This window comes from Tachysurus fulvidraco, chromosome 19, assembly GCF_022655615.1.
Source record: "Tachysurus fulvidraco isolate hzauxx_2018 chromosome 19, HZAU_PFXX_2.0, whole genome shotgun sequence".
NCBI classification, from domain to species: Eukaryota; Metazoa; Chordata; class Actinopteri; order Siluriformes; family Bagridae; genus Tachysurus; species Tachysurus fulvidraco.
In genome coordinates, this window is record NC_062536.1 from 20,589,751 (window position 1) to 20,609,612 (window position 19,862).

General features: G+C 39.9%; 1 protein-coding gene across 1 annotated transcript; it reads right to left on the reverse strand.

Moving 5' to 3' along the window:
* Positions 1 to 2,194: 2,194 nt before the first annotated feature.
* On the reverse strand, positions 2,195 to 17,619 carry LOC113641638 (scavenger receptor cysteine-rich type 1 protein M130-like; the record flags this gene model as incomplete). The annotated part of the gene is made up of 16 exons (XM_047803826.1): positions 17,268 to 17,619; positions 12,518 to 12,826; positions 11,357 to 11,668; positions 10,815 to 11,132; positions 10,392 to 10,700; positions 9,981 to 10,307; positions 9,439 to 9,753; positions 8,887 to 9,217; positions 8,725 to 8,777; positions 8,157 to 8,456; positions 7,682 to 7,879; positions 7,423 to 7,515; positions 2,996 to 3,058; positions 2,628 to 2,693; positions 2,440 to 2,517; positions 2,195 to 2,235 (listed from the first exon to the last, which is right to left on the reverse strand). Coding segments are annotated over exons 1-16 (3,243 nt in total), but the record flags the coding sequence as incomplete, so codon positions are not given.
* Positions 17,620 to 19,862: the final 2,243 nt, after the last annotated feature.

Consider the following 19,862-nt stretch of genomic DNA (forward strand, 5'->3'; position numbering starts at 1 on the left):
AATGTTACAAAGAGCTGATACTCGAGACTCCTTCCATAAATGTTAAATAAACGACTCCAATCAGAAAACATCACCATCAATGATTATACGCTGTTCTTTGTTATATAACATGTTTTAAATCAGTTTATTTTAGGTTTAGATAACGAGTAACGTCCATCATACACGTCCCTGTGAACGACGTTACTGTAGGAAAGATAACGTATTAGAATGAGCACATTAATATAAACTAATCATTTATGTTGAAGTCATGACTATTGTCAGAGCTGTGCTGTTGTAGGAAATTAATCAACACCTTCTAATTCCACAATTCATCCACACTGTGGTATAAATATTGTAATCTGCACTCATTCTGTTAAAAGAAAATTATTTTACTATCATTCAGGTGTGATGTAATAGCACATGTCACATGAACGCTGATTAAAAGTCCCACAATGTAAAATATCTTCCTGCAGCACTGATTATATATATTATGAGGAGACATATAGAACATCAACAGGAAAAACACAGAATATTGATTTAGATCTTAAATTATAAAACAACAACCTGAACATATTGAATGAAAAATGTTTATCTATTTAAGACAGTTCCATATTTCTGGCTCGTAACAAGTTTTAACATATTGTAATAAACAAGGTTTCTTCTGGCAAGTGGAATGTAATTAACACATTTCTAAAAACACTGAATAACAGATTCACAAGTTTCAGATCAACATGAACGATAAGATCAGTTGTTTCATCAAAAGATTGTAATGAACATTAAAGTGATTTTGATGGAATAAACTGGTGATAAATGAGGTGTGGTGTGTCAGTGATATTTAAGCTCACTATGACTTATAGCACTAAATGTGTTGTAAAAGGAAAGCTGGAAACATTTGTCAAGTAATAATGGAGGTGATTTAACTCTCCCTAATTTATTTACTAATAAGACGGTGAGAAAATGACGTGGTTCAGAATGAATGAAATTATTAGAAGTATAATAAAGTCATTTTTTGTGTTTATAAAAGTTGAAATGTAATTTCCTGAGAAAAGGCCTTTGGAGACGTGTCTCAGTCACATGGTCCCTGTCCTTCTGAGATTTCTCCTCCACGTCATCATATTCTGTAAAATAAACACATTTACTTCTTTAATACATCCTTTATATTGTATTAATACAGTAATTGTTTTGTAACAGCTTATAATACATAAACGATGCACTATGTAGGATTTCTCTGATATTTAAACCATAAATGAAAAGAATAGAGGACATTTATCACATCAGTTTCTTTAATCTGACTGAACGGTGATTTGTTATAAAAACAGTGATCTGAGGTTTATGTTCTGTATCATAGATAATATTTACAGTAGGTCTAATCTAAACTCTTTAATAAATACACGTTCTATTATATTTGTCCTAAAAACTGATCTGAAAGCTGATATTTATTATATAACATATATAATATAATCATATATAATTTAATCTTTTACTCTGCTGCCTGTGAACTTATGTACATTAGAGAATAAACAGGAAGTCACTCACCTTCAGTCTCTCCTACATCCTGTTCCTCAGTGATGACATCATCATAATCTTCTGGATTGTCTAATGAACAAATAAATGAATAAGTCATGAACCACTGTGTGTGTTGGTATTACAGTAAAATACTGAGTTACAGGGTGGTGTGATGAAGCAGTGTTTTTAAATAATCTGTAAAACAATAAAAAATAATTTTCTTACAGAAAACTTCACCATGTTGATGAACACAAAGATTTTTATTATAAATTCATGTGAATTTAAGTTCCTGTGAATGAGCTGTTACTATAGAAACCGCAATGTATTGGATCATTAATAGAAACCTGTGGTTTACATCTGCAGTACTGTCAGAGCTGCTGTTATAGAAAATTACTCAACACCTACTGACCAATCAGAACGCAGAATTCAACAGTGTACTAAAATGGAATTAAGCCACAAAGCTTGAGTTTTACTGTATAACATTTTAAGGTAAATAAATTCCTTCCATTTTCATAAAAAACTGACCTGTGATGATGTTTGTGTTTGTTTCAGTGGTAACTGCATCGTCATAGTTCTCGGACACGTCCTCTGTCAGGACGTAGAGATAAAAGCTATTAAATCCACATCAATGTCATTAATGATCATTTGGATGCTTGTGGATGCCACACTGTCCCATTATTATCATACCTGTCAGTATAACTGACTTCTGATCAGCTGTAATGGCGTCATCATAATTCTCAGCTTCATCCTCTACACCAAAACACAGATATTTAAAGATATTTAAAGTTTACTGAAGTGGCAGTTTGTACACTGTGTATTTGATGACAGGATACAAAATGACATCGTACACGTGTAAAAAACGTCACTATACACAAACCGATAAACAAACGTATTGACAGTGTGTGTGTTTAATTTATACTGCTTTCTAAAACAATTCCCAAAACAGAACCACACCATCCACATTATCAGGGATGGGTCCAGCAGTGACGGCATCGTCGTAGTCCTCTGGTGGGTCGACTCTTCCTGGATCACCTAAATGAAATAAAAGCAGAGACTCTGTACAAACAGCTCCATCACATTCTGACCTCATGGTTTAATATCAACTCAGTAAATTTATGTGATCACTTAACAACTGCACCCACTTTTGATGTCACTGGTGTCCATGACATCATCATAATACTCAGACTTGTCTTTGATCCCAGACTTTACTGTAAAAAGAACAATGTGTTAGTTTTGGGTTTTTAAACACATTTATACTCAATAAAATCCTCAAGCAAATAAGCTTTGATAAATTTGATCAGATGGATTTCAGGAGATTAATGTAAGATAAGGTTGATGGTGAGATCTCATGTGTCAGCATTAAAACACTGGAGTTACTGTAATTCTTCTACACACTACATCATTATCACGTCTCAGAAAGGACAAATGTAGTCATTTCTGATTTCTAATTTTAATTCTAATATCTTTCAGTTAATGGAGTTAGACAAACTCTCACTCTGGTCTTTTTTACCTGAGAGAAGCTCATCATCCACATGCTCATACCCAGAATGCTGTTCTTCAGAGAGGAGACTTCCTGTTAAAGGAGAGCAGGAGAGTCAGGAGACGTGTTCAGAAGAGCAGACACACACACACACACACACACACACACACACACACACACACACACACACACACACACACACACACAGATTAAAGCCACAGATATTGAAGTATTTATCCTGTGGTAAACCATTACCACCATGTTTTGTAGGGACTCACTTTTCCATTTTTTCACTTTTCCTATTTAAGTGGACATCTATCCACTAAAAAACACAAAACCATACATTCAGACACATTCATCCAAGTTAGTGTCTCACAAACACACACACACGCACCCCTAAAGACCCATGCTTGCATTCTTGAACCGCACTGAAATATTTATCAGGACACCCAGTAACCACGATGGTTTATAGGGACTCATTTTTACCGAACATATACTTATCAAATTTTTATTTTTATTTATTTATGATAAACACTCACACCAGCTGGGGAGCTTGAATCTGACTGCCACTGGGATAGCCAGACCCTCTGTCCAATGTGATAAGGGGGTGCCAAACGACAATTGCAATTGGCCCACTGTGCATAGCTCCTTGCAGATGTGAGTAGGACCATACAAGCTTTTCTCCAGACATGTCAAAACACTTGACCAGGACACAAGACTAGGGGAAAGAGGCCCCTAGTTCCTTGTTAGAAAACAGCAGAGGCTAGTAACCATAGGTAGCTGGGAAGAGAGAGAGAGACCCATGGCAGGTGATGGCAGGGAGTTGTGGGCATATTGTACCCACACAAGATTGGTGCAATCGTTTGTGTACAGGGAGAAGAGCAGTGGGGAGAGGACACAACCCTGAGGAGTGCTAGTGCTGATGGTGCGGATGCTGGATTTGAATTTCCCCAGTCTCACTAGCTGCTGCCTGTCTGTCAGAAAGCTGGTGATACACTGACAGACAGAGGAAGGAACAGATAGCTGGGTTAATTTGGGCTGGAGGAGTGATGGGTTAATAGTGTTAAAGGCAGAGCTGAAGTCCACAAACAGGATCCTCACATAAGTCCCTGGTCTGTCCAGATGCTGCAGAACATAATGCAGTCCTATATTTACTGCATCATTCACAGACCTGTTTGCTCTGTAGGCAAACTGCAGAGGGTACAGTAAGGCTCCAGTGACGTCCTTCAGAAGATGTCTTTCAAATGATTTCATGACCACAGATGTTAGAGCTACAGTTCTGTAGTTGTTAAGTCCGGTAATTTTGGATTTCTTTGGGACTGTAATGATAATGGAAGGTGGAGTAGAAGGTGGAGTGCTTTGTTTTTCTATTGCTGTTTTTGGGGTCTTTCTGGGATAGGACGTCCCCAATGCCCAGGTCAGAAGCATCCACTTTCAGAATAAACTGGCTGGCAGTGTCCAGCAGGGTCAGGATCGGAGCAGAGCTAAACAGTTTCAGACAAAGTTTCACAGGGTGGAGGTGAGCTGATGTAAGGGGGTGGCAAAAACACTATAGCCCTGAATGCACCTCTGATAGAAATTGGCAAATCCCAGAAATTGCTGGAGTTGAATGGGGACTCAGGATGTGGCCAGTCCTTCACTGCCTTTATCCGATTGGGGTCCATCTGCATGCTAATGGCCGATAGAATGAATCCCAGTACGGAAGCTCTGGAGACATTGATCTCAAAGTTCTTAGCCTTAATGTACATATGGTTCTGGATCAGTCATTGGAGCATGGAGCTGACTTGGTTGACATGTTACTTCAGGGAGCAGAAAAAGATTAATGTGTCATTTAGGTAGACAAAGACATACTGGTTAAGCATGTCCATGAGAATGCCATTGAGGAGTGGCACAACCAGGTACTCATAGTGACCAGAGAGGGTGTTGAATGTTGCTTTCCCCTCATCTCCCTCTCTGATGCGGACAAGATGGTAGTCATGCGGACAAGATGCGCTCCTAGCTTGCTGAAAATAGTGGCTCCCTAGAGGAGTTCAAAAGCTGAGGACATGAATGGCTTAATGGGGTTAATGGTTCTTGACTAAAATGGTATTAAGCCCATGGTAGTCTATGCATAGACAGAGTGATGTCATTCTTATCTTCAAAGAAAAAAAATGGCTCCTGCTGGGGAAGAGGACGGGTAAATGATTCTGTTAGTGAGTGACTCCTGGATGTACTTGTTCATAGCCTCTATCTTATTTGCTGTCAGGTGTACAGGTGACCCTGTGGGGGCATGGTAAACAGTGGGGACAGAAGAGAGGTTGGTAGGAGGTATATCAAAAAACTGTTGCTGTGTCTGGAGAGGTTGAGCTGAGGCAGTGGGTAAAGGCGTGTTTTCCCCAGTACAGTATTCAGTGGCTCGTCCAGTCTATGTAAGGGATGTGTTTTTGCCAGCCAGGGGAAACCAAACATGACGGGGACCTAAGGGGATGGGATTAGCAGGAACAACAGCAACTCTTGATGAATCTCAGCAACTGAAACCAGCAGAAGCTTGTTGCTGCAAAATGCCCGGATGGCAGTCAACTGGAGCTCGGTCTCAACCCCCAACGAATCGCCAATTGTTAATCCAGAAATTCAGCATCCATTCCAGTGTCGACAAAAACTGCCAGCTCATGACTCCTTTCTCTGATTCTGAGACAGGCCTTTAACAGTTGCTTGGAGGCAGCACTAGTGGAATGGCATATCGGTGATGAAACCTGCCCCTTAGCTAGGAAAGCGAGCGCGAAGTGTCCTGCCTCTCAACAATACACCAGAGATCTTGGGTCAGGTTTTCCTCTTACACATAGGTAATATTTATTGAAGGAAAGTACTCTCTCTCTCACACACACACACACAGTCACACACACATTCTCACACATACACGCATGCACACACACACACACGCACACACACACACATCAGACACACTTAAACCTTAGAGCCCGACGGCATCGTCTGCGACGTCACACGGGACCTCCGATAAATATTTATATTATTTAATGAAAGTTTTATCGATTTTCCTACCGTTTTTCCCAGCAGAAAGCTAACGAGCTAGCCATCACGGGGGTGTCTTTGGTGTCTTTGTAGCCTTTACAGAAGGTTGTCTATCCAGCCTGGAACATGTGCATCTTTTCGGAGTTGTTCAGCAAGATTTATCCACTTGATGTCCATAATTTATAAATGTTCCGTCATTTTTGCCGCTAGCTCGATGCTAGCTGCCATTTTGGATTCAATTTCCGTTTTATGTTTTCGTTTGTCTTTATGGTCCCATAACTTATTTTACATTCAGGTGACATCAATGCAACACAAATATACTGACAGTGCAACGTGTCTTGAAAAAAAGAGGTATGTCAATTGTCTGTGCACAACAGGGTTGATGTTTTACAAGTTTTTTAGTAAATAAAATCAGGCGGAAAATTAATTGTAAAAATACCCTTAGGTCTTAAAGGGTTAAATAAGACACTCTTATTTCCTCAATTTCTGAGTTACAAACACACAAACTCACAGAGACCGATGCCCCTTTTTAGGAACCACACAAATACAATTATTTGTATGGACACCCAGTAACCACAGTGGTTTATGAGGACTCATTTTCCCTAACATCCATCCATTAAAAATCACAAAACCACACATTTAGACACATACTTCCAATTCACTCACACACATTGTAGAGAGAATCATATCTATATGTTTAAGTATAGAAAACACACACACACTCACATACCCACACAAACTCAATGTAAGTGCTTTTTAAAAAACTGCTTTCACAGGTTTTAAAAAACAAAAAAGAACACAGAAGGAGAGAGATGGGATGGACCTGTCCAGAAAAGTATGCACACAACACATTTTTATTTACAAATCATAAATGTGAAAATACATACACACACACACACACACACACACACACACACACACACACACACAGAGACACACACAGACACACACATACACACACAGGGGAAGAGAGGGGATGCATCTGTACAGGAAAGCAGACACAAACACACTCTTATCTGTTTCCACTCACATGTTTAGGTTATTATTATTGCAGGAAAGCAGTAACATGCATGCATACACACACACACACACACACACACACACACACACACACACACACACACACACACACACACACACACACACACACACACACCTGCACTAAAACAGAAGCTTTAATAGATGTTTATCAGCAGAATCCTGTCTCTACACCACATACACTCTAACTGCACATTTCCTCTCACACACATTGAGCTTATTTTTATTTATTTGTCATAAAGAAATAAATCACACTGGATTTGGGGGAAAATATTGCTCTAATCACTGAGTTTACATTGAGGTGTGTATTTTGTATGGAGTGATTTGATCATTTTTATGCAGTGAATTTCAGCTAGAAGTTTAAATAGAATACAATAAGTGTGATGTAGAACAGTCCACATATCACTCACCTCTTTGTGTGGAGCGTCTTCTAGCCATCTGTCTGTGGTTGATCTCCTCATAGACTGCCTCAGGCTCAGACTTACGCCTCATTCTAGAAACAACTGGGAGTGGGGAATAATAATAATAATAATAATAATAATAATAATAATAATAATAATAATAATAATTACTCTCTAATAAAATATTAAAATGTATTTACAGTATGAATGATAATATGAGAATGAGATTTTAAATAATATAATAATAAAATGTGTGAAAGTGTGGTACCTCTCTTGAGCACTCTGTTCTGGTAAAACAGTACCAGCAGAAGCACTAAGGCCAGGAAGAGCAGCGTTCCCAACACATAGAGAACCAGTGGAGGGAAGGATGGAGGTCCAGGTGACACAGGGTTTAGATCGGTTCTTACTGAGGTCAAAAACACAGAAGAGGATCTTGATATGACGCTGTGATCAGAAATATTTAGAACTTAATGAACAATAATAAATATTATATTAAACAAATACACACCTGATTTGGTGGTGGGTGTAGCAGTGGACACAGTGGATATGTCTGTATTCACAGAAAGAAAAAACACATTGTCTCACAATAAAAATAAACTGTTACTCAATAAGGTTTATGACATGCTGATCAGTGTGAACAGTTCAGGGTCTGAGATTTCAATCAAATATCTAAGATTATAAATAAAAGTTATCAAGTCTTATCACTGAGACAGAAAGCTGAAAAGTTAGCACACCCCTCTGACCTGCACAGGTGACTCCAACAGGAGAGCAGTCAGTGTGTTTCTTCAGGGAATGATGACAGTCCCACAGGTGAATCTCATCGCCTCGACACTTCACTCTGTTCAGCCAGAAAGTCCCTTCACCAGAACCAACCCGAACATCAGCACTCAGCGCCGACCCACAGCCCAGCTGTCTGCACACCACCTTAGCGTTCATGATGTTCCACTGATCATCACAAACGGAACCCCACGTAGAGTTATGATACACCTCCAACCTCCCAGAGCAGCTTCCCTTTCCTCCACTCAGCCTGAGAGACCAGTGTTCTACATCACACACATCACACACACTGAATGTTGAATTGTGGTTAGTCAAAAGATGGTGATTAATGTTAATTTAACATTTATGGAAGGAGTTTCCAGAGATAGAAAAGAGAGACTGGTGAGGGAACATCTTATTATAGCTATTACTGTATATATGTGTATATATATGAAAATGAAATCATGAAAATCTTATTATTATTTATTATAAAAACGATGATCTTCTGGGTGAAAACAGTAACTGTGACTAAAGGGAGAGATTTAATTGTCTTACTTGAGCAGTATTTCTGAAGAGGAAATGATGAGCATGTCCCTTGAGAACGTAGAGACGTTCCATCATCTACAGTAATAAAACACACAAAACAGACTTTTCTCTCATTCATATTTTATTGCTGAAATATTTACACAAATTCTACAGCATTGTATAAACTAGTATATAGAGAAAGTCCTCTTACCTGTGCAGGTAATATGAACCACTTCATTATGATTATCACATCTGTTCTGTCCCCAAGGTGAAGATGGACACTGCAACAGATTAGAGTCGTGTTTCCTACATTTCACATGATCCAGCCAGTTAGGAGCAGATTCGACTCTCGCTCTGTTTGAGACCAAGTGTTCGAGTTTTCCACAATTCAGCTCTCCACACACCATGTTTGCTGTTTCTAGCTCATCATCCATCTGATTGTAACACACATTACCCCAGGTTCCATTGTAGAACACTTCCAGATTCCCCTCACAGCCCTTCGTGAGTCGGATCTCTTTAAACTCTGGTGAGAGAAGGACGACTTACACTTCATTTGAAAGCTTCCTGTTTTATCCACACAGTTAAATATGTGTAAAATTATCTTTATATAAATATATATTTAAGATGGGTTACATTTATAAACAAGTCCTTACTATCATGTTGAATTTCAGGAACTTTGGGCCTCAGTTTTGAAATAAAACATATACATATCTTACAGGTTTATTGTCATTCATCACACTGTACCTGAGCAGACGACTCCTACGTCCTTATGGTGTACACATTCACCCTCTTCACACAGCTGATATCTGCAGTTCCACAGGGACGTCTCGTTCCCCTCACACTCCACCTTATTCAGCCATATGGACCCAGTTCCAGGACCAAACCAGGCTGGTGTGTGGTTACTGAGGGCCTCTCCACACTGCAGCTGTCTGCACACCACCTGAACATCCTCAATACCCCACGAGTCATCACACACAGTCCCCCACGAGCCGCTGTGGAAAACCTCCAGCCTTCCTGCACAGTCTCCCCCAGAACCAACCAGCCTGATGGAGCTGGGATCTTTATTACACACACACACACACAATCACACACACACACACACACACATATATATGTAGATATGAACATTTATAGTTCAGGACTGACAGAGAAAATGTTTCTTCTGTTGCAATGAACTGTAAAATAATTGCATTACTGCACTTCTTTCCTACTGACAGAGATCTGTTTCTTAAACTACATTTTAAACTGCTGGTTTTCTACAGACTTGCTCATTTGTGTTTGTTTACCTGAGCAGGTGATGTAGAGATGTTCCCCGGAGCTGCAGTTGACATTTTCAGCTTGTGCACTGCTGCAGTTCCTCAGATGATCTTCACTCCCAGAGCAGCTGAAACCTGTTACACACATGTGTTTGTGTTCAGTGGTGGATGGAGAGGAGCTGTAGTTCAGCACAGAGCCACAGCCCAGCTGTCTGCAGAGCACAGACGCCTCAGAAAGACTCCACAAGTCCAGGAGAACTCTCCTCCAGTCCTGCCTGAAATATATCTCCACCTTCCCCTGACACTCGCTCCCTCCAGACAACCGCACTCGCCTCTCATGAAGCGCCTCAGAGGATCCTGAAGCAGAAGAAGCTCATTTAAATATTGTAATGAACTCTGACTTTATTCAGTAACCTGGTGTATGTGACGTTAATATCTCACCATTACAGATGACTCCAGCATCATTTTTATGAGAGCATGCAGCTCGACTCCATGTTGAGATGCCACATTGTGATAGGTGTGTCTCCTTCCCCTGACAATCAAACACATCAGCCCAGATGTGGTCACTCCCCTCCCCAAACCAGTCCACCACAGCCACAGCACTCCCACAATCCAGCTGTGCACACAGAACATCTGCAGCTCTCATATCCCAGCTTACAGCACAAACTGTGCCCCACACACCGAGGTACAGGAGCTCCACTCGACCAGAACAGGAGTCCGGTCCGTTCACCAGCCGTGCCTCTGTGTGACCTGAACAAACAGCCGAGAGCTCAGTGAAAGAGGAATATTAACACAGGCACCTTAAAGTTTGATTGACAGCTATGTGGTCTCTATTTAAACAGAAGTTACATCATGATACTTAACCAGAACATATTAATCCCACATCATTTTCATGGGAACAGGTTGAGGGTTTAAGTGAAGATGATGATGGACAGAAGTAAATCCCAGATTCCTTTCCTCTACACTGAAGCTCCTCTGTCCACATCTGACCCTCCCCTCGGCCAAAAGCAGCTGATCCCAGAACCTTCACAGGAATCCCACAGTCCAGCTCTCGACACACAACCTCTGCATCCTGCTGGTCAAAGTCAGCATCACACACCGTGGGCCAGGAACCTCCATGAAACACCTCCACTCTCCCAGAGCACCGGTGAGGACCAGCACTGAGTCTCGACATTCTGTGACCTGTGTTTTATTTAATTGTGTAAATATTGTTTTCAACAAGACAGAACATAAAGAAATCATTACAATGTTATCAAATATATTTTAAATAAATCTTTTGTGTTTAAAATATACTTAGATATACCTAGATAAACATCTAAATAAAGTTTATTTATTGGTCAAATTAAAATGAATCAATAATAATGATGTAACTAATAGTATTGTTTGTTCTAAACACAAACGTTTACCTGAGCAGGTGACTCCAGCATCATGAGCATGTACACAGCTATCACGTTCCCCCCTCCCATCTGACCTACAGTCCATCAGTGTCGACTCTGATCCATTACAGCGCACATCATTCATCCAGATTGGTCCTGATCCTGGTCCAAAGTGACCGAATTGTGGTGCATTTACAGCCTCCCCACAGTGCAACTCTCTACACACCACTGCAGCATCGTTCATATCCCAGTTACGACCACACACTGTTCCCCACTGTCCATCATGAAGAACTTCCACTCTCCCAGCACAGCGACTTCCACCATTCACCAACCTCACACTCTCTGAGAAAGAGAGAGAGAGAGAGAGAGAGAGAGAGAGAGAAAGAGAGACGGTGTTTACTTCAGTCCTGTCATCTGTTATGGTTGATGTCTAAATACTATTCAGCTTTTCAACATAATACAGCAAAATTTCAGGAAATCATTCCAACATAAATAAAAAATTTTTACTGTAAAACACTAGGGATAGCAATAAAAATGAATGCACTAAATAAATGTATCATAACAATCTGGTTAATAATTATGTTGGCTTTGTAGAAGCCAACATTTTGTTTTCCTATCTAAGGTTAGACAAAAATTTGTCAAGGGTAACTCCTCCTAGGGCTATCGAGCCACATGCACCAAATTCACATATATTGTAGAACCTGGTCAGAAGTTTGTTGCTAAGCAATCCGAGTACCGGTACTTTCGTTACCGAGTCTCAAAGTGGCCTTTTTTCGCATAGACTCCCATTATAAAATTTGGAGGTTTATAACTCGCCAAGCTTTTGAAAAATCTACACCAAACTAGGCCAGCTCCTTTAGGGTGAGACTCTGAACAAAGTTTTAAATTGGTGTACCGACTGGCCTTTCGGTTGTCCCACAGCCCCCAAAATATGCAAAATCAAAAAACTTTTTACAAAATGAACATGTGACATATCAAAACACTCAGAACAATGATTGGAACTTCCTCATGGCTATTCTGATGACATCACATGCTCGTCTCTACTTACCTGCAATTTTTTCGGCACTCTAGCTTTCTGTCTACTTGCTTCCAAAAGTAAAACTTTTGCAAATACTTGCATCGTCAAAGCCAACATCAAAGTTTGTTTACAAATTTAGTCTAATAGTTATTTTTACAAATACATTGGTTTACCTGAGCAGGTGACTCCAGCATCTTTATCATGGCCACAGTTACTTTCCCCCAAACCTGATGACCAACAGTCCTTCAGTGTTGATTCTGATCCATTACATTGCACATCATCAATCCAGATTGGTCCTGATCCTGGTCCAAAATGACCGTATCGTGGTGCATTTACAGCCTCCCCACAGTGCAGCTCTCTACACACCACTGCAGCATCGTTCATGTCCCAGTCATCACCACACACTGTTCCCCACTGTCCATCATGAAGAACCTCCACTCTCCCAGAACAGCGACTTCCACCATTCACCAACCTCACATTGTCTAAGAGAGAGAGAGCAAGAGAGAGAGAGAGTACTAATACTGTGTGTGTAAATTTAAGCACTTGTTTGATCAGACTCTATTCATATGACTGATATGAGTCTTTTAGACCTGTTGTTTCATATACACCTAAACTATATTCAGGAATTTCTAAATTTTAATAAAGTTAATTGGTCAAATTAAAATGTATCAATAATAATAATAATAATAATAATAATAATAATAATAATAATAATAATAATAATAATAATAATAATGTTTGTTCTAAACACAACAGTTTACCTGAGCAGGTGACTCCAGCATCATGAACATGTCCACAATTATAACTTTCCCCCCTCCCACGTGAGCCACAGTCCTTCAGTGTCGACTCTGATCCATTACAGCGCACATCAAACATCCAGATTGGTCCTGATCCTGGTCCAAAGTGACCGTATTGTGGTGCATTTTCAGCCTCGCCACAGCGCAGCTCTCTACACACCACTGCTGCTTCTCTCATATCCCAGCCATAACTACACACTGTTCCCCACTGTTCATCATGAAGAACCTCCACTCTCCCAGAACAGCGACTTCCACCATTCACCAACCTCACACTGTCTGAGAGAGAGAGAGAGAGAGAGAGAGAGAGAGAGAGAGAGAGAGAGAGAGAGAGTTTACTTCAGTCCTGTCATCTGTTATGGTTGATGGCTAAATACTATTCAGCTTTTCAACATAATACAGCAAAATTTCAGGAAATCATTCCAACATAAATCAAAATGCTTTATATTAAAAAAATTGTGATAACAATAAAAATGAATGCACTAATTAAATGTATCATATCAATTTGTTTAATAATCTAATAGTTATTTTTACAAATACATTGGTTTACCTGAGCAGGTGACTCCAGCATCTTTATCATGGCCACAGTTACTTTCCCCCAAACCTGATGACCAACAGTCCTTCAGTGTCGACTCTGATCCATTACAGCGCACATCATCCATCCAGATTGGTCCTGATCCTGGCCCAAAGTGACCGAATTGTGGTGCATTTACAGCCTCCCCACAGTGCAGCTCTCTACACACCACTGCAGCATCGTTCATATCCCAGTTAACACCACACACTGTTCCCCACTGTCCATCATGAAGAACCTCCACTCTCCCAGAACAGCGACTTCCACCATTCACCAACCTCACACTGTCTGTGTGTGTGTGAGAGAGAGAGAGAGAGAGAGAGAGAGAGAGAGAGAGAGAGTACTAATACTGTGTATGTAAATATAAGCACTTGTTTGATCAGACTCTTTTCATATGACTGATATGTGTTTTTTAGACCTGTTGTTTCATATACACCTAAAATATATTCTGGTATTTCTAAATTTTAATAAAGTTTATGTATTGATCAAATTAAAATGAATCAATAATAATAATGTAACTAATAGTAATGTTTATTCTAATCACAGACGTTTACCTGAGCAGGTGACTCCAGCATCATCATCATGATCACAGTTACTTTCCCCCCTCCCACGTGACCTACAGTCCTTCAATGTCGACTCTGATCCATTACAGCGCACATCATCCATCCAGATTGGTCCTGATCCTGGTCCAAAGTGACCGTATTGTGGTGCATTTACAGCCTCCCCACAGTGCAGCTCTCTACACACCACTGCAACATCATTCATATCCCAGTTACGACCACACACTGTTCCCCACTGATCATCATGAAGAACCTCCACTCTCCCAGAACAACGACTTCCACCATTCACCAACCTCACACTATCTGAGAGAGAGAGAGAGAGAGAGAGAGAGAGAGAGAGAGAGAGAGAGAGAGAGATACAGTGTTTACTTCAGTCCTGTAATCTGTTATGGTTGATGGCTAAATACTATTCAGCTTTTCAACATAATACAGCAAAATTTCAGGAAATCATTCCAACATAAATCAAAATGCTTTATGTTAAAAAAATTGTGATAACAATAAAAATGAATGCACTAATTAAATGTATCATATCAATTTGTTTAATAATCTAATAGTTATTTTTACAAATACATTAGTTTACCTGAGCAGGTGACTCCAGCATCTTTATCATGGCCACAGTTACTTTCCCCCAAACCTGATGACAAACAGTCCTTCAGTGTCGACTCTGATCCATTACAGCGCACATCATCCATCCAGATTGGTCCTGATCCTGGTCCAAAGTGACCGAATTGTGGTGCATTTACAGCCTCCCCACAGTGCAGCTCTCTACACACCACTGCAGCATCGTTCATATCCCAGTTAACACCACACACTGTTCCCCACTGTCCATCATGAAGAACCTCCACTCTCCCAGAACAGCGACTTCCACCATTCACCAACCTCACACGGTCTGAGAGAGAGAGAGAGAGAGAGAGAGAGAGAGAGAGAGAGAGTACTAATACTGTGTATGTAAATGTAAGCACTTGTTTGATCAGACTCTATTCATATGACTGACGTGTTTTTTAGACCTGTTGTTTCATATACACCTAAACTATATTCAGGTATTTCTAAATTTTAATAAAGTTTATTTATTGGTCAAAATAAAATTAATCAGTAATAATAATGTATAAGTAATGTTTGTTCTAAACACAGAAGTTTACCTGAGCAGGTGACTCCAGCATCAAGATCATGATCACAGTAACTTTCCCCCCTCCCATCTGACCTACAGTCCTTCAGTGTCGACTCTGATCCACTACAGTCCACATAAACCATCCAGATTGGTCCTGATCCTGGTCCAAAGTGACCGTATTGTGGTGCATTTACAGCCTCCCCACAGTTCAGCTCTCTACACACCACTGCAGCATCGTTCATATCCCAGTCACCACCACACACTGTTCCCCACTGTCCATCATGAAGAACCTCCACTCTTCCAGCACAGCGACTTCCACCATTCACCAACCTCACATTGTCTGAGAGAGACAGAGACATAGAGAGAGTACTAATACTGTGTATGTAAATGTAAGCACTTGTTTGATCAGACTCTATTCATATGACTGATATGTGTTTTTTAGACCTGTTGTTTCATATACACCTAAACTATATTCAGGAATGTCTGCACATATATACTGAGAAAAACAGCAACTCAAATCCATTTTAAGACAAACAAAGATCTTTTTTCATGGTTGACCCATCAGCAGAGAAATGCTGGTTATTAGCAGTAATTTCTTTCTTAATCTTTTTTTTGCTTCACATTTCACTGAATTGACTGTGAATTTAAACTAAGCTGACTCTGAACTAACTCTAAGTTGATTCTGAGTTCACTCTGTAATTTTCTCATTATTTGGCCTTTTCAGGTGCTGAGATTTCACTGGATTTGATTTTTCAGACCTGTGAATGTGGCATTTTATGGACTTTTGTGGGTGTCACCTGAAACAAATCATCTGCACTCACCTGGTAATTTACAGGTGATTTATATTTTGGTGATTTTCTAATGTTTTAGGGGGAAGTCGTGGCCTAATGGTTAGAGAGTCTGACTAATAACACTACAATTGTGGGTTCGAATCTCGGTCCGGCCACGACTGAGGTGCCCTTGAGCAAGCCACCAAATCCCCCATCCGCTCCCCAGCCACCGCAGCATAAATGGCTGCCAACTGTTCCGGGTGTGTGTTCACGGTGTGTGTGCACTGCTGTGTGTGCACTTTGGATGGGTTAAATGCAGAGAACAAATTCTGAGTATGGGTCACCGTAATTAGCAGTATGTCATTTCACTTAATTTGTTGTATTTTTCACTTTCCCACTTTCCTGAATGAACACTTTGACTGGATGATCGTTGATCACCTGAGTGTGATGATATCAGGCAATAAATGTAGACTGTAATATAATGAGATAAAATCGAGATATTTCTTCTAGAAGATATGAACACATCACTCCGATCTTATCCACAATGCACTGGCTCCCAGTCAAATTCCTCATTCTTTTGAAAGTATAAATGTATAAGAATAAAAGTATAAAACACTCATTAGGAATAAATTTTAGAGAAAGCCGCATTGTCTCAGTGTCTATTAAAAGTGCGGAAATAAAACTGATTTTTTTTAACATTGAAATACAAAGAAAATCTGCATTTATGAAACATTTGTAAAATTTACTCTCTCTCACAGACACACACACACAGACACACGCGCAGACACACACACACTTGCACACACACACACACACACACACACACACACACACACACACACACACACACACACACACACATACTCACACTAAGTCATGTCTAAACTCTAAACATTAATCTCTCTCTGATTTTATAAGTGAGGCCTCAGAACAAACCCTGAGGATGATGTGTGTACTCTCATGTACAGCTTTTTATATTCTATAAAGATAAAACACTTTCACTGTTTATAAAGTTACAATCACTCCAGGAAACTTTCTTCATGTCATGATTAAAACTGGTCCCTACTGTTAAAGTGAGAAGTGTGTGATGTTTTCGTGTGAATAATCAGTGTGAACTTACCAGCTGCTGTGAGTGTGAGTGTGGATGAGAGAAGAATTAAAGTCAGACAGATTTCCATCTCCCTCCTCGCTGTACACGATGTGTTCACCTCCACTCGCCCAGAGAGACTGAGAGAAGTGTATCCCCTCATTCAGCCCCCCACAGAGAGACAGACAGAGAGACAGACAGAGGGAGAGAGACGGCCGCCAATCACACGCACTGTTACCTTATTAGAAAGACGAGAGAAAATCATCACACAGCCTCAATAACAAATCAGATGAGGCATCTTTCACTTTCTCCATATATATCAAAATAACGTCAGAACTGATGAACAGAGCTCCACCTCCTGTCTCTGAGGTGTGTGACTGATGAACAGAGCTCCACCTCCTGTCTCTGTGGTGTGTGACTGATGAACAGAGCTCCACCTCCTGTCTCTGTGGTGTGTGACTGATGAACAGAGCTCCGCCTCCTGGCTCTGAGAGTCGACCACATCACACACTGATTTCAGAAAGAGGAAACACTCGGCTGTCGTATAGCATTAATGCCTGACAGCTGCACAGAGCAGATACATACACTGATAAACACACTGCAACTACACACACACACACACACACACACACACACACACACACACACACACACACACACAGGCACACACACACACACCCCTCTAATGTTGTTTTTTCACCTGCTCCCTGTTCAGGCCACCACAGTGATCATCAAGTACACATATTTGATCTGTCACATGCTTTTTGCTGGATGTCCTTCCTGAAAAAACCTCCCATTTCATCTGGGGTCAGTTCTCTTAACTGACTTGCTGAGGGCACTGTTAGGAAACTGCTAACCGATTACGTTTCTTTCAGTGAAATCTTAAAAGCCCACTGTGCATTTGCAGGGAGAAATCTGCAGATGAAGTGTTTCAACGCACGCTGTCGAAGATTTGACGGTGAGAGAAAGTTTTAGTCATATGTAATCACAGCTTTGCAGCTACAGGGAGTTAACTGCAACCATATAACATATATAGAATTGTTAACTTTGAAGATAAGGAAAAAACATGAGTAGCACTCTGAGGGTTGCAGACGAGAAATGTATGGAGGACGAGATTCGATGTTGGCTGCCGAAAAAGCCCCAGGGGGGCCACACACGACAGCGAAATCCAACTGGCAATAGTAACAATAGTCACAAAATATATAATAGCATGTATTTAATTACATTGTGTGTGCATTCTAGTGTAAAGAAGCTGAGTGCATGTGATATTCTGTGTGAATCATAGAGAAAACGCAAGCTTACACTTGGAGAGTGTTTATTGGTTTGTTATAATCTTTGCATTTTAATTTTTTTTTTATTTTTACTTATTCTAATACTGTTTGACTATTTGAAGGAGATTTTATTCGTAATTTTATTTTATTTTACTTGCGTGCCGGCGCGTCTTTGGCACTTTTTTCCTCTTCAACGTGAAGTCCAATTAAAATACTCCATCATTCATAGTCATACACATCATTCGAAACTGTAAAGTGTCTACTTTTATTTGAGTGCCTTCATAATAACAACAAAACTCTGTGCTTTTGGCAAATAAAGAAAATAACCAGGGTGTGCATTCAGACATCTCTGTGTCCTTGACCATCTTCCTGAAACACGTTACAAACATGAACTGATAACTCCGCCAATACTTATCTGTAATCTGTATGTAAGTAAAGAGAGGTACAGTTTTTACCTGAGCGGTCTATGCAAACAAGATCAATGCCCCCAAACAATGCTATAAGAAGCACAAAGTTTTAACAGATTTGTTCACTTATCGACGCGCTGGGAAGATGAAACGCTTTACAGCTGAGGAAAATGAAGAGTACTGTAGGACTCCGAGGAGAATATAATTTCTGAAGAGTAAGTTTTACTTACATTTGTTGAAATCTTGTGTGATGTAAAATTATATATACTGTACTGTATACAGACTATTTGCAAGCAGATATTAAGAGCGATTTTATAGAAACGTCTCGTTCTTATTAAGCTGTATGCTGATTAATGTAATGTGAATATACAATATGTTATATAGCAATATAACTATTTAGAATATATTTTGACTAGTGTTTATGCCTCAACTATTCTTGTTTACGTGACTATTTGGTCGGGTGTAAATGTATCGATGTGGTGTCGATGAGCTGTAAATGTGCCCGGAGATATGTCATGTGTTAATGTTTAGCCATAAATATGTCCGGTAATGGCTCGTTAACAAACATATACAGCGCATCTCTGTACCCAATTATCTTATCTCAGCTATGCTTAACTGCCTTAGTTATTGCTTTATAAGTTTGTTACTGTGGAGAATACATTATATTAATTATTAAAAACTTTTGTAGGAATGTTGCCACATCACTCTTGTCTTCACCTGCACCGGCTGCAACACTTTCACCTTCATTTGATGCTCGCATATTTGTATTACTGATGTGGAAAATACATTATATTAATTGTGTTGCTTTTTACTTTGAAAATACATGATGCTAATTATGATTTTTTTTTTTTTTAGGAATGTGTTTCCATCACCTTTACCTGCTACTCACAGATGCCGTAGGTCTCTTTCAGTTCTCAAAGCAACTGAGACTAATGTGTAATTACAGTTTA